The sequence below is a fragment of the Amphiprion ocellaris genome, chromosome 7, assembly GCF_022539595.1.
Source record: "Amphiprion ocellaris isolate individual 3 ecotype Okinawa chromosome 7, ASM2253959v1, whole genome shotgun sequence".
Classification (NCBI taxonomy): domain Eukaryota; kingdom Metazoa; phylum Chordata; class Actinopteri; family Pomacentridae; genus Amphiprion; species Amphiprion ocellaris.
The window spans coordinates 17,836,595-17,850,179 of record NC_072772.1 but is presented as its reverse complement, the minus strand read 5'-3'; the positions used below and the strand labels follow the sequence as shown (position 1 = coordinate 17,850,179).

General features: G+C 38.3%; 3 protein-coding genes across 3 annotated transcripts; all 3 read left to right on the top strand.

The window, feature by feature from the left end:
* Positions 1–305: 305 nt before the first annotated feature.
* LOC111574512 (complement C1q and tumor necrosis factor-related protein 9-like) lies at positions 306–1,939 on the top strand. Its single transcript, XM_023279147.3, has 4 exons — positions 306–401; positions 696–800; positions 932–1,069; positions 1,164–1,939. The coding sequence occupies exons 1-4, from the start codon at positions 395–397 to the stop codon at positions 1,622–1,624; spliced, it is 711 nt and encodes a 236-aa protein (XP_023134915.2). The 5' UTR covers positions 306–394; the 3' UTR covers positions 1,625–1,939.
* Positions 1,940–3,732: 1,793 nt separating this feature from the next.
* LOC111574511 (complement C1q-like protein 2) lies at positions 3,733–5,194 on the top strand. The gene is made up of 4 exons (XM_035952340.2): positions 3,733–3,883; positions 3,954–4,061; positions 4,146–4,286; positions 4,415–5,194. Exons 1-4 carry the CDS (start codon positions 3,877–3,879, stop codon positions 4,846–4,848), a joined length of 690 nt encoding a protein of 229 aa, XP_035808233.2. The 5' UTR covers positions 3,733–3,876; the 3' UTR covers positions 4,849–5,194.
* Positions 5,195–9,304: 4,110 nt separating this feature from the next.
* On the top strand, positions 9,305–12,320 carry cbln18 (cerebellin 18). The gene is made up of 7 exons (XM_023279133.3): positions 9,305–9,384; positions 10,432–10,531; positions 10,864–11,043; positions 11,136–11,279; positions 11,377–11,465; positions 11,572–11,652; positions 11,829–12,320. Exons 2-7 carry the CDS (start codon positions 10,432–10,434, stop codon positions 11,982–11,984), a joined length of 750 nt encoding a protein of 249 aa, XP_023134901.1. The 5' UTR covers positions 9,305–9,384; the 3' UTR covers positions 11,985–12,320.
* Positions 12,321–13,585: the final 1,265 nt, after the last annotated feature.

Genomic DNA, 13,585 nt, shown 5'->3' with positions numbered 1-13,585 from the left:
AATGTTTGGCTGCCTTTGAGGAAACTGAACCGCCACAAGTAGAGCGGTTCATCTCAGGTGACAGGTGATAGCAGGTAGCATCAATAACAAAGCCTTGGAGAGTGTGTGTCTACTCCTGTGTGAATTTTAGAAACTGAGAGCCCCTAGTGATGAAGAAATACATCCTCAGTTATAAAGTTATAAAGACAAATGGGCCGAACATGTTATAAAAAAAAAACACAACAAAACGAGGAGGAGCGATTTTTAAGGAGGTGGAATAAAACTGAAAGGTGTCAAGGGAGGAGCTCTGACCTGAAATATATATATATATATAAATAACCACGACTCTTGGTTCATGATCAGTCTGCGCACTTTCTAACCTTCAGAAGCATCGCCATCATTTACAAGCTTCAAGATGAGAGGTGAGACCAGATCTGGGTTCTAACTGCTAACATAAAGACGAACGACTTTTCAGCTGTAGATGGCTCATCAGTTATTGGTGTCAAATTCTTTATATTATGATAATACAACAAAAAGAACTATTTGAAGAATAAGCTATGGAATACTGGAATCCTTTTTGAAGGTCTTTTGTTACAGCTTGTCTTGGTCAGAAAATTAGGAAAAGGACAGAAAAGGATTCAGTGTCAGCTCATAGCAAATTCTGCCAAGTTTTTCTGGGTTTCGTTGTGCATGTTTCTGCTCTGTTTTTCTTTCAGCAATCGTATTGCTGTGTCTGCTGCCTGTAGCGCTCTGTGCAACTCCCAATTATTATTCCTGGAATCCACAAAACCACATAGGACACAAGGATGACACCTATCTAAGTGAGAGACTTGAAAGAAATAAGTCTGTTCTCTGAGTATATAGTCTCCACATACTCTTGTCTGTCAACTCATATTTGTCATATTTGTGCGTGTGTGTGGTTGTGTGTGTGTGTGTGTGTGTGTGTGTGCAGAGTGTTACGACCAGGCGTCTTGTGGCTGTTGTCTGATGCAGAGACAAATGGGCAGGATGGAGATGTACTTTAACAAGAGCGTGGAAGGAATGCACAGGCTGCTTAATGAATCCAAGAAGGAAATCACTGATATGAGAGGTCAGTAACACATCTATGAGTCACACACACCAGGACAAAAAGATCCAGTTTTTATTCCACTAGCTTGATTACTTGTTGTTTTCTGGATCTCCAGCCAGCCGCAGTGCCTTCTCTGTGGCTCTAAACAATGACAGCGCTTTGACCTGCTTTGGCCCCTTCGCTACCAACAGAGTTGTCATCTACAAACACGTCTTCCTCAACCTGGGAGGCGGCTACAATGTGAGCACAGGCGTGTTCACTGTTCCCCGATCTGGTGTCTACAGCTTCGCCCTCACCGTCTACGGTAGAGCTCCTAACAGCAGCACCTTGGCCGCCTGCGCCAACCTGCGAGTTAATGGCACAGTGGTGACAGGACCCACCGAAAACGGCATGCATGACCGAGAGGACAGCGCCACCATCGTTGTGGCCGTTAAGCTGAAGGCTGGGGACAAGGTGGACGTCGTCCTGCCTGCAGGGTGTTTCCTCTGCGACAACAGCAGCCACTTTAACACTTTCACCGGCTTCTTGCTGTACGCTACTGATCACCATCGCCATCCCCACCCTACCATGGTGTAACTGCTCTGTGCTTTGTACCAGCTTCTGCCCTACTTTGAAAAGATTTAAGTCTGATGAAATCTTTCTGTGGCAGCATCAGTGGCTTTAGCTCATGATCTGTTGTACTCCCACCATTTATTCTCCCCATTAGTGATTGAGATTCAGTTTTGAGGAATAATTTGTAATGCATCTTCTCTGAATTCACCTGGGACATTTTTTGAGCTTTCTGTTTTTCGTGTTTAATTATCTTGACCATGTCAATTACTGACCTTTAACAAAATAAATGATGTGATCTCTGAAGCCTACCAACAAAATAAACTAGATTCTTAAACAACAGTTGGTCTTGTGAATTCTTTTGTTACAATTTCCTTAAAATTAAGCAAAAGCAAAAACATTACACTACATTAAATATAAAAAAAATATGCAAAGCTGGATTAAGTAATTGTCCACCTGTTAATAAAATGATAGAATCCCGTGAGTTGCATAATTAGTCACTATTACAAAACTATATTCCTTATTGAATATGAAGATGAACTGAGAGGGACGCCGTTTCACTATACAAATGAAGTCCATAATTATAGAGTCACAGGAGCGCCACAATAAAATATAAATCTGTTTTAAAAATAAGGAAATAAATGTGTGAATATAAAGAGAAATAAATAAATCTGTTTAAAAAATAAGGAAATAAATGTGTAAATATAAAGAGAAATAAATAAATAAATCTGTAAAAAAAAGGAAGTAAATGTGTAAATATAAAGAGAAATAAATAAATAAATCTGTAAAAAAAGGAAGTAAATGTGTAAATATAAAGAGAAATAAATAAATAAATAAATAAATCTGTTAAAAATAAGGAAATAAATGTGTAAATATAAAGAGGAATAAATAAATGAATAAATAAATATATAATATTTATTATTATTATTATTATTATTATTATTATTATTATTATTATTATTATTATTATTATTATTATTATTATTATTATTATTATTATTATTATTATTATTATTATTATTATTATTATTAATAATAATAATTCCTCTTTATATTTACACATTTATTTCTTTATTTTTTAAAAGATTTATATTTTATTGTGGCACTCCTGTGACTCCATACATAACCTTTTAGAAAAGGATTGTTTTGTTACAAAAAAGTACAATACAACACTAACGCAAATATGAAGTTGCCCTTTTTTTAGTGTCAATTTGTGTATAAATCTGTATCTGTAATGAAAGCAGTAAAGAACACAGTGGTCATGGTTAAGAGCAACAAACTGGTCATTGGAGAAATTAAAATCTTTGCTGCTCGAGCTGAATGTGGAGAAGGAAGAGGGGTAAGAAGTGACAGGTGCCAGCAGGGTGGAAGGAGAAGCTTCGATTAACAACTAGAAAGGGAAACTTCCATCCACCCATCCAGGCTTTTTCCATACACCACTTTTGCCTCTGTAGGGTAGTGGGATGACTGGAGTCTATCCCAGCTGACTTGGGGTGAAGACAATATATATAAAACGCACACTACCTTTCAAAAGTTTGGAGTCACTTAGAAATGTCCTTGTTTTTGAAAGAAGAGCATTTTTTTCAATGAGGCTAACATTAAATGAATCATAAATCCAGTCTAGACATTGTTAATGTGGTAAATGACTATTCTAGTTGGAAACCGCTGATTTTTAATGGAATATCTCCATAGGGGTACAGAGGAACATTTCCAGCAACCATCACTCCTGTGTTCTAATGCTACATTGTGTTAGCTAATGGTGTTGAAAGGCTGATTGATGATTAGAAAACCGTTGTGCAGTTATATTAGCACATGAATAAAAGTGTGAGTTTTAAATGAAAACATGAAATTGGCTGGGTGACCCCAAATTTTTGAAAGGTTGTGTATAAAAGATATTAACATTTAAAGTGTCACACATGGCTTGTTTGCTGATGCCACATGTTTCCAGACAACACACGACACCTGGCCTGCATCGACAACAAAGCCCTGGAGGGTGTGTATCTGCTTCTGTGGGATTTTAGAAAGTGAGAGCGTCTGGCGATGATGACATTGAGACATCCCCAGCCATACAGCTATAAAGGCAAATAGGGTGGATGATTTAAAAAAAAAAAAAAAAAAAAAAAAACTGAACCAAGTGGAGTATTGTCAGAAGAGGAGGGATAAAACTGAGAGGTAACAAGGGAGGAGCCCTGAGAAAAATATATATCCTTCACGCTTCCTCTACTGATCAGTCTTTCACACCTTCCATCCTTCTGAAACCGTCATCATTTAGCATCAACATGAGAGGTGAGATATTTACACACTAAACTGGCATCTGGTTATAGTGCTGTATGTCATTTTCGTCTTTCTTTCCCAGCTCTTGTTTTGCTGTGTCTGGTGCATGTAGCTCTTGCAAGAAACTATGGCTGGACCCCACCTGACCCGAACCGTCCAACGTCAGCTCCAGGCCCCAATGCAGGCAATGGTGAGGCTTTGTGGTTGCTTAATCAAGTGTATCTGCATATCATTTCTTCTCTAAGTGTATTTATGTGTTTTTATTTGTGTTCAGCATGCCAAAAAAACGACCAGTATTGTGGTTGCTGCATGATGGTGCAAGAGACGAACAGGTTGCAGATGTACTTCAACGAGACCCTGAATAGGGTGGAGGAAGAATTCAATAAGACAAAACAGTATCTCAGTATGATCAAAGGTGAGTGATGAGGAAAGAGTGGAAAGTATGAAAGCTCCTTGAAGAAAATACCGTTGCACGCAGTTTTTTCAGACAACATCGATTCACCATTTATATTTCTAATCTGTCATGTCCCTTTGTATTTCCAGACAGTCGTGTTGCCTTCTCTGTTGCTTTGAACAATGAGTCAAATATGGTTTGCTTCGGTCCTTTCCGTGCCGACGCTTCTGTCATCTACCGACACGTCTTCCTCAATCTGGGAGGCGACTACAATGTGAGCACTGGTGTCTTCACTGTTCCCCGCTCTGGTGTCTACAGCCTCGCCCTCACCGTCTACAGTGACGCTGGCACTCCTGGCGGCAGCCTGGCCGCCTGCGCCACCCTGCAAGTTAACGGCAAAGTGGTGGCAGGACCCAGTGAAAGAAACACGCAAGACCAAGAGGACAGTGTCACCATTGTTTTGGCCCTTCACCTAAAGGCAGGGGACAAGGTGGCGGTCAACCTGCCCACAGGATGTTTCCTCTGTGACGACAAGAGCCACTATAACACTTTCTCTGCTTTTCTTCTGTATTGTACTGAATAAGATAGTGAACGGTTCTTTGTACCAACTCTTGCAAGGTACATGAAAACTTTCTGTAGCTTTTCAGGGATGCACGGTCTTAAATCCATCACATGTGGATTCAACTTGTGCGGTCTGTAAGCTTACAAACCTAACAAAAAAGCATCTTTGCTCTGTAACAGCTTATCTTTTTCGATGGAATCCAACATTTTAGAGAAACATACATCATGTCCATGCACCTGTTAAATTACCAGAAATGAAATCAAGATTTTAAACAAAGCAGTTGTTCTTATAGATGATTTCCTACACGAGATGTTTGGCGTCTACACTGGAGAAGTTGTTAAAATAAAAATAAACTATTGGAATATTACCCTCCCTTTGTTGTCTGCTTTTTTGAAAATCTAATTTTAATATTTTGGAGACTTAGAACAAAAGCAACACATTTTTAATAAATACTAAAACATTCCATACATGAACTTTGCTTCCAGACTATCAGGAGGTGAAATTAGACCATATCATACCATATCAGGAGCCAGATGTCCATAATAAAGTAATTTATTATGATGCATATATTATAATGACATGCATGTATTACTGTTTAGTAACTGTAGTAATATTTACCACAATAAACAAATAAACAACAGCAAGCATTTAGTTAGATTAAAGGTTTGTTAAGGAGGAAATCAGCCACTTAAACACGCCAAATACTATGAGTATGAAATGAAATCTGATAAACTGCCTCACTGAAAATGAAAACATATGGACATGTGGAGCTACCATAGAAAGTGAGTTTCCCTTTTTGAAGTTAGCATCTGAATCTGGAAATCTGAATCTGAATCTTGGGGCAGCCCATAATACCCATGATGAACAGTTGTTGGCCAAGTGGCATTGTGGGTAATGAAGGTGATCACTGTGAGTCTGACAACAACAAATGCTGACTGCTTCAGCTGTCACATTACCATTTTGAAGTGTTTAAAGAAGCTTTTCTTTAAAATAAAGAATGAATAAAAAGTTAATAAATACGTCTGGAAAAGTTACTGAATTACATTTCCACGTACAGTTTTGCTATAATACAAGTAAATTGCACTCTTTTGCTATAGTAGCAAAACAAATACTAATGATAAATGTGCAATTTGTAAAATATGTACCCTTCTTTAATGAAAACATGAATGATCAGGACAAGATAACTTGATGTTATTTTAAATGGGATTTAGATAAACTAGGAGGTTATTAAAAAAAACACACACACAATCATTCAATAAAGCCTAATACAAAAAATACTGAGATGACCCCTGTTCAAAAGTTTGCTTCCCCTTAGTTCTTCATTCTGTGTATTGCCCCCTTTAGCATCAATGACTGCTTGTAGTCTTTTGTGATAGTTGTGATTGAGGCCCTTTATTTTCTCAGATGGTAAAAATGCCCATTCTTTGTTATATATATGTAAATTCTTATGCACGAACTGCACATTTGAGATCTCCCTGAAGTGGCTCAATCATTGTTGAGGCCAGGAGACATTGATGGCCACTACAGAGCCTTCACTTTATTCTGTTGTAGCCAAAGACAGGTCAACTTGGCCTTGTGTTTTGGATCATTGTCATGTTGGAAAGTCCAAGTGCGTCCCATGTGCAAGCTTCAGGGCCGATGAGTGCAAATTGTCCTCCAGCATTTCCTGATAACATCTTGCCATCAATTTTGACCAAACTCCCTGTAGCTCACACATACCCAAAATATCAGAGACCCACCCCCATGCTTCACAGTAGGGATGGTATAGCTTCATCATAGGCTTTGTTGACGACCCTCAAACACAACATTTATGGTTGTGACCATAAAATTTAATCTTTGGCTCATCACTCCAAGTGATTTTCCCCTTCTTTATCAGAGTTTGAATACTACTGATTGGTTTTCTCAAATGTTTGGATGTCTTTATATCTCCTTTTCCTGTTTTATAGTTCAATTACCTTCTCTCGTAGATCCTTGGCAGTTCTTTTGCTTTCCCCGTGGCTCAGAATCCAGCAAAGTCAGTGCAGCACTAGAGGAAATGTGCAGCAGTCTGTCAAAAGCCCAGAGACTTACTGACTTTTTATACACTGACATTAATTACATGGAAACAGGTGACAGGTGTGGACAATTACCCTTATTAGCCATTTAAACCTGTCTGTGTCAGCTTGTGTGAATATTATTAGGCCAAAATTTCAAGGGTATGTTTACTTTTGCTCAGGGCTGCTTGGGTGATTCAACTTGTCATTATGATTTAAAAGAGCAAATACAGTTGTGTGACAATAAATAACTTTGTCTGACTGCTAACCATAATTGAAAGAAATGTTTTTCCATGATCAAAGATATTTTCTGAAAAACATGGGACAATATTTCCATTATGCAGTAATTCAAAGCTCTGGTTTGAAATCACACCTGAGGTCAGGCCCCAGTGTATAACTCATCAGTTTCCTCCCATGCTGTTATGTGAATCATCTTGAGTCCGGCTCTGTTTTGAAGGGATGTGTGCAAAGCAGACATAGAACACCAGCTACACCCTGGCCTCCATCTAGCAGATAAGATTCAAAGAACAGGAGACAATATGGGGAGAATCAGGTCAGCTGACTTGAGACTCCATACACGCAGGTGGCTGACAAACAACAAAGACAATGCGCTGTCCCAGGAGAGAGGACGACTTTAAAAGTAGCTGTCACAGCTGGAAACACCCTGTTATCTAATAGCACTACAGAAACAACCAGGAGAGTAACAAATGACTGTGCAACTTGTGGATATTAATGGCAGCAGGAGCAGCTATCAGGTATTTGGTTTATAGACAGCAGCACATGCAAGAAAACCTAAATTGCTCCCACACAGACTCCCTAGAGGCTCTTTTAATCATCAGGCTGGTATGTGGTACAGCTGGCTTACCTGTAAAAAGTGGGTGCTGTGTTATTCTATAGGAAATCTAGCAAATTTGAAAACTAAGACCCACTAACCTCTTCAGAGTCATCTGATTTTGTTTCAATGTGCAACTATTGTATATGTAATGAAGCCATGCAAATTTTGCACTTTTTCACCCATTTTTGAATCCTCATAACTTCATAAGTACAGGACAAATTTGTTAATTGGAAAACACTGGCTTTGGTTTCAAATGTGCTCCATAGATAATAGCGACTTGATTTGGTTTATCAGCTCAGTGAGCGGCTTTAATTTACGTGAATAAGCTCCATTTTTGAGCCTGGCAACTAGATCCTATAACATATCTCTCTCTTACCACAAGTACACTGAGTGTGATGGGAATGTCATTACGTTTGCTGGTATTTGGTTTTAAATCTATAATGGTGCTGATTGGAAAGTCGAGGTATCATCATCTGAGGGAAACAAAAACATCTGCACCAAATTTCCTGGCAATCCACCCAACAGTTCTCCAGATCTTTCACTACAAACCAAACATCAATGTCATGGTTCTACTAGAGGGAAAGTAAGTTTGATCCTCTGAGTAATATGAATTTTTGTACATATTTCATGACAACCCATGTATTAACATTTTACAGTTGTTAACATTGTTCAATCATCAATCTGATAGTGATAACAGCACAAAACTGTGGAAAGCCAGTAGCTAAAACTGTGTCACTGTGGGAACATTCAGCTCTAGTATGATGGAGCAAAATGGCAAGGCCCAAATTTTACAACACATGCTTTGCAGAAAGCAGTTTCTATCAACAACTCTGCACTCAGCAAACAAATAAATCTAGAGCAATGAAAGCCAAATCTCCAAACCAGGTGAAAAGTATCCAGGTTCTTTGTTCATTTTGCTCAGTCACATCAGATGTCTTTCAGAAATTGTCTGTCTCTGAATCTCAATAAACAAGATGAAAGATATCAACACGTGTTAGTTCTTGTAAATGGCTTTGTGACTAATATTGAATAAATATGGCTTCACAACATCAGATCATTCCCCTGAGATAATTATTGTGAGTAACTGTCTCATATCTCAGCCTGTAATAAACCACAATCAGTTTGGGTTTCCAGCAATATCTGAGGAGAAAGTGAATATGAGGACACATAATACCACCTCTCCTTTACCTCAGCATGAGAACCAGGAGACACAGTTAGTTACTGTCAGGGTCAGCCTTTATCAATGGCCCAATAAAACTTTCCTATCGACTGCTTTTGTCTTCTTGTCTGTAGGCTGATACATCCTCAGGGACCTGACAATTATGTTCCTCATATCGGCATTTCTGAGTAGCCAGCATCCTCGGGAAGGATGGCAACTAGACACTGCTGTCCTAATAAGAGGTATTATGGTGCAAACAAAAGGGTGTTGAAAGGTGCAAGAAAATCACTTGTTCTTTTGTAATATCTGATATCTAAAACCATCTGATCTACCATATTACCATGGGTCTGTGTGTGTGTGTGTGTGTGTGTGAGGAGGTGGAGCTACTGTCATTCACCTCCTCGTGGGGCTGGATCACCTGAAGTGTATCAATAAGAAGGTACAACCATCGTTCAAACTGTCAGTTTCACAAACTCACAAGAACTTGACATAGTCTTTCAGAACAAGGAGAGGAAGGAACAAAAATAACAGTAAGTTTTATGTTTCTGTCTTTATACAGAGCTCACAATAATATTGATTAAAAAGAATAATAATATATAATAACCAAAAATTGGTCCCTCTGGCAGTTAACTACTAACCAGTGCATTGGCCTTGATAAAGACTAGCTAGTTGTATATATATCAATCATTTTGTGTGTGTCTGTGTATAATTATTAAATGGCTTTATTATTTTTTTTGTTTTTGTTTTGAGACACCAAAGGTTGACAGAGTTTTTTAAATTGCATGTTTAGACTGAAGCGCAGTTCACAGATTTATCAAAGTCACTTGTATTGTAGTCATCTCTATGCTCTGTTCCTTTAGGATAATTTCCCCTTTATATAAATCACCTATTATTTTATTTACTATTTTAAACATGGATTAAGGCACTTCTGATCCCATTCTGAGTTTCTGATGGTTAAAAGTTTGTCAGCTCAGTATTCGCTCATCTGTTAGCTGTATTTGGTTAATTCAGACCAGGGGTCAAACTGTTTTTTCACAACTTAATTTGGTCAAAAGGTCAATAGTTATCTTAACTTTTTGGACCAAATCAGGCTCAGTTTGTTCGAAAAGTGTCAATTATGTTTATATACCATTGTACCATCAGTATGTTACTGGTTGTAGCATTGTTTTAAGCATTTCACACTGTGAAATCACTGAACCAGAAGTCATATGATTTGTAGATTACCAAATCTATGTTTACCCTGTTGTTCTGTCTTCATTGTATTTTATTGGAAAACAATGAACTAAAAGTGGAAAAAGTCTGAGTAGAGCTCTGAGGCAAGAGACAATTCACTTTTTTCACTTTTTCACCTTACATGGAAACATTTGAATCAGTGTGAATATGAAAACTATTGGGTAATGCAGATTTAGACACATTTCATTGAAGCAGCTTACAGACAGTATATCTACCACAGCTGCTTCAATGTCTGGGCCAGATTTTCAAAATAACTTGTTGAGGCTGAGTAGCCCCATCAAGTGATATAACAGATGTGACTTCTTTCCCCCTTTTAATCAATGAATACTACATTTTTCCCCCAGATGGTTGTATTACCAGTTTTGTTCCTGTTGGGGTCACTGTTTTCCTGTGGTCGAGTGGAGGCAGATTCCACCACAGCTGAAATGCTGAAAGAGGCTGCACGTAAGTGACCCAAACTGTCATCATTTATTCCTTTCACACAGCCCTACAAACCTGAATAAACTAATGCAATCCAATACTAATGCTTTGCTAGACTGCATTACTTTTAAGGGTGTTCCTAATATTTTTTCAAAATTAATGAGGTGGTCACAAAATAGGAAAGAATTATGTATATTTGTATAATTCATATTCATGGATCATGCTATCCAGCCCCACATCTCTTGTGAAATCTTTGCAACCCAAATATGTGCTATTCTAGCTTTAAATTTACTATGAGCATGTATATTTGCAGTGGGATTCTCCTTCAAGCTGACTGTATCTCCATTTTATTCTAGTCCAATGGAAGGGACCCCTGACTTGTAACAAGTGGGACTGCAATTGTACTTTTACTCAGCAGCGTGGCTGCTGCTGTGCAGCCAATGAATTGTATGGACTGGAAGACGAGACCTTCATGAGGATGAAACATTTGTGGCTCAGAATCGCAGCACTGAATAGCAGAGTAATGATGCTCACTGGTAAACCCCTTTTAGAAACCTATAAGAAAATCAAAATGCTTTTGAGGATTCTGAGTCATGTTAGACAGTAAATGTCTTTCTCTTGTTCTCAGATGGTGCCAAGATTGCTTTCAAGGCCACCATTGACCCAAGCATTGGCGTTAATGAAGGCTGCTTTGGGCCTTTCAATATCAACGTGCCAATCCCCTACGGCATTGTCAGCCTTAATGATGGCTATGGATACAATCGTAACTTGGGTAGGAAATACGCACATAAGAGTAAACTCAAAGGACTTATGAAAGCTTTAAGACATAAATCACTGCATGTCCACTAACTCTTCACCTCCCTCTCCAGGTACCTTCACTGCCCCTTGTGCTGGTGTTTATGTCTTTTCCATCACAGTCTATTCATCTGTGACTAAGGAGGACCGTCTCTACCATAAAGCAAGCAAACCAGATTGAAATCAGGCTCCTTAAATCTCTCACTTCAGGGTACACTTCATTAGTTTGTAGATTTGTATCTTATTTTTGTGTTTTGTTGTCTCTGTAGGTGCAGCTGATGAAGAATATGATGACAGTGGGCAGTGTGTGGGAGAACAACCGAGAGGATAATGAAGACAGCGCCACTCAGGTAAAATGTGAAATGAATCTGACCACGCAAATGGTAGCGACAGAGTGATCAGTGTTAGAATAGTGGTCCTGATGGCAAATTGAGGAAAAGAAAAAAATAAGAATCCTGGTGGTTTTGTCATCATGTTGTATTGGCTGTGTGACGTGTTGCTATTTACTGTGCACCTCTGTTCTCAGATTGTGGTTGTGGAGCTGAGAAAAGGCGATCAGGTCTATGCAGTGCTGATGTCTGGGAGGAAACTCTGCAGTTCTCTGCAGTTCAACATCTTCACTGGTTACATACTCTACCCTTATACTGACGACACTTCACCCTACCCCGATTACAGTAAATGAATCAATTGGTCTTCGCACAGCTGAAATCCAAAGACCCTGTGGTCTTCGTCAAAGTTGACCCAACAGATGTAGGTTTGTGATCTATTGCGGGACAAGTCCCATAGTTAATGAACCTCTGCAGTAGATAGAAACAAAATAAGATGCATGTCATACACACGGGATCATATACAAAACAACAGACATACATTTTGCACAGCACAAAAACAGCATTGTTTGGAAACATTTGCATTGGTAAAAAAATATGTGTTTGTGAATAAATTACTACAGTTACAGTGACAATTTGTGTAAGAAGTGTGAGATGGTTTTGATTTAGAAATAATAAAAGTTCATTTGACAGGTGATGTCACTTTATTTTCAATATTAACACACACACATCACCTATGAATGGAAATATCTGGCAGTCAGAGGTTCTTATATGATTTGGGAATGATGACTGAGGAAGATGACACTGCTGCTGCTCTATGTTAGCTCTCTGTTAGCTTTTAGCCTATGACAGCTTATTATGACACTGTAAACACGCACCTTTCATGGAAACTCATTACAGATGAATGTAAACCATTGCGAGACTAAGTAAAGTCTTTCAGTTGAACAAACAAATGATGTAGGAGCAGATTACACATATGCTGCACACTGTGACAGTTTAAACATACCAGTCATTCCAGCAGGAAGCCCTATGAGGTAGCAGGAAGCGAGTCCACACTGATACTTTAAAGGGAAAGTTTGGGATCATAATGTTGATTTACTATAGATGAGAATTAGATGAGAAGATTTATAATGCTGACATCTCTAAAAATAAACAACAGTGTTCATCTTAAAACAATTTGTAGCCTGGCTGCCTTAAAATCTTGAGTTCAGCAAGCTAAAAAAATTTAGTTGTTCAGACATATCTGAGTTTCCAAAAACCTTGACTAAATAGTTGTGGTGACAAATGAGAAGTTTGACAAAGCAGTTCTGTCAGCATCAGGTTTAATCAAGAAGTTTTTTTAATGATAACAAACTATCTCAAGCTGAGGCAACATACAACCGACTAGTAAAGCCAACAGACTTCTACTGTTTTCTTGAGTTATTAAACATGGGGGGAAAAAACTTGTTTGAACAAAGCCTGTTGCTGAATTCATTTGTAATATTTAGTTGTTCATACATAATACAAGTTGGCTGAACAGAACATCTCACTGAAGTTGCTTATCTTTTTAAGGCAGCCAGACTTCTCAGGTATAGTTTATCCTAGCTAAAATGTCAAATTAAAAATACTTGGACATAAAGTAGTATTTGTTGGAAGAACGTTTGAACTGTAAGTCCTTGCACATCACGTAGTCTTTTGTGTGGAATACTCTCTGGATAAACCATTGATATTCTAAGTAGTATATCAGGTGTAATCAGCCTTTAAAACTGTAACTTGCACACTTTAGCAATCATTTCTTACAGAAGGTGGTGGTATATTGAAACAAAGGGCTCTAGCCTTAAGGCTTCCTATGCTTTTTTGCATGGGCTACTCATACATAGTGAACTAGAAAGTCTTGCTTGTACAACTCCAACTAATCAGGTTAGTTGGGCAGAGTAAAGGTTGATATTTCAAGTGTATTCAACATTTTAGCTGAACT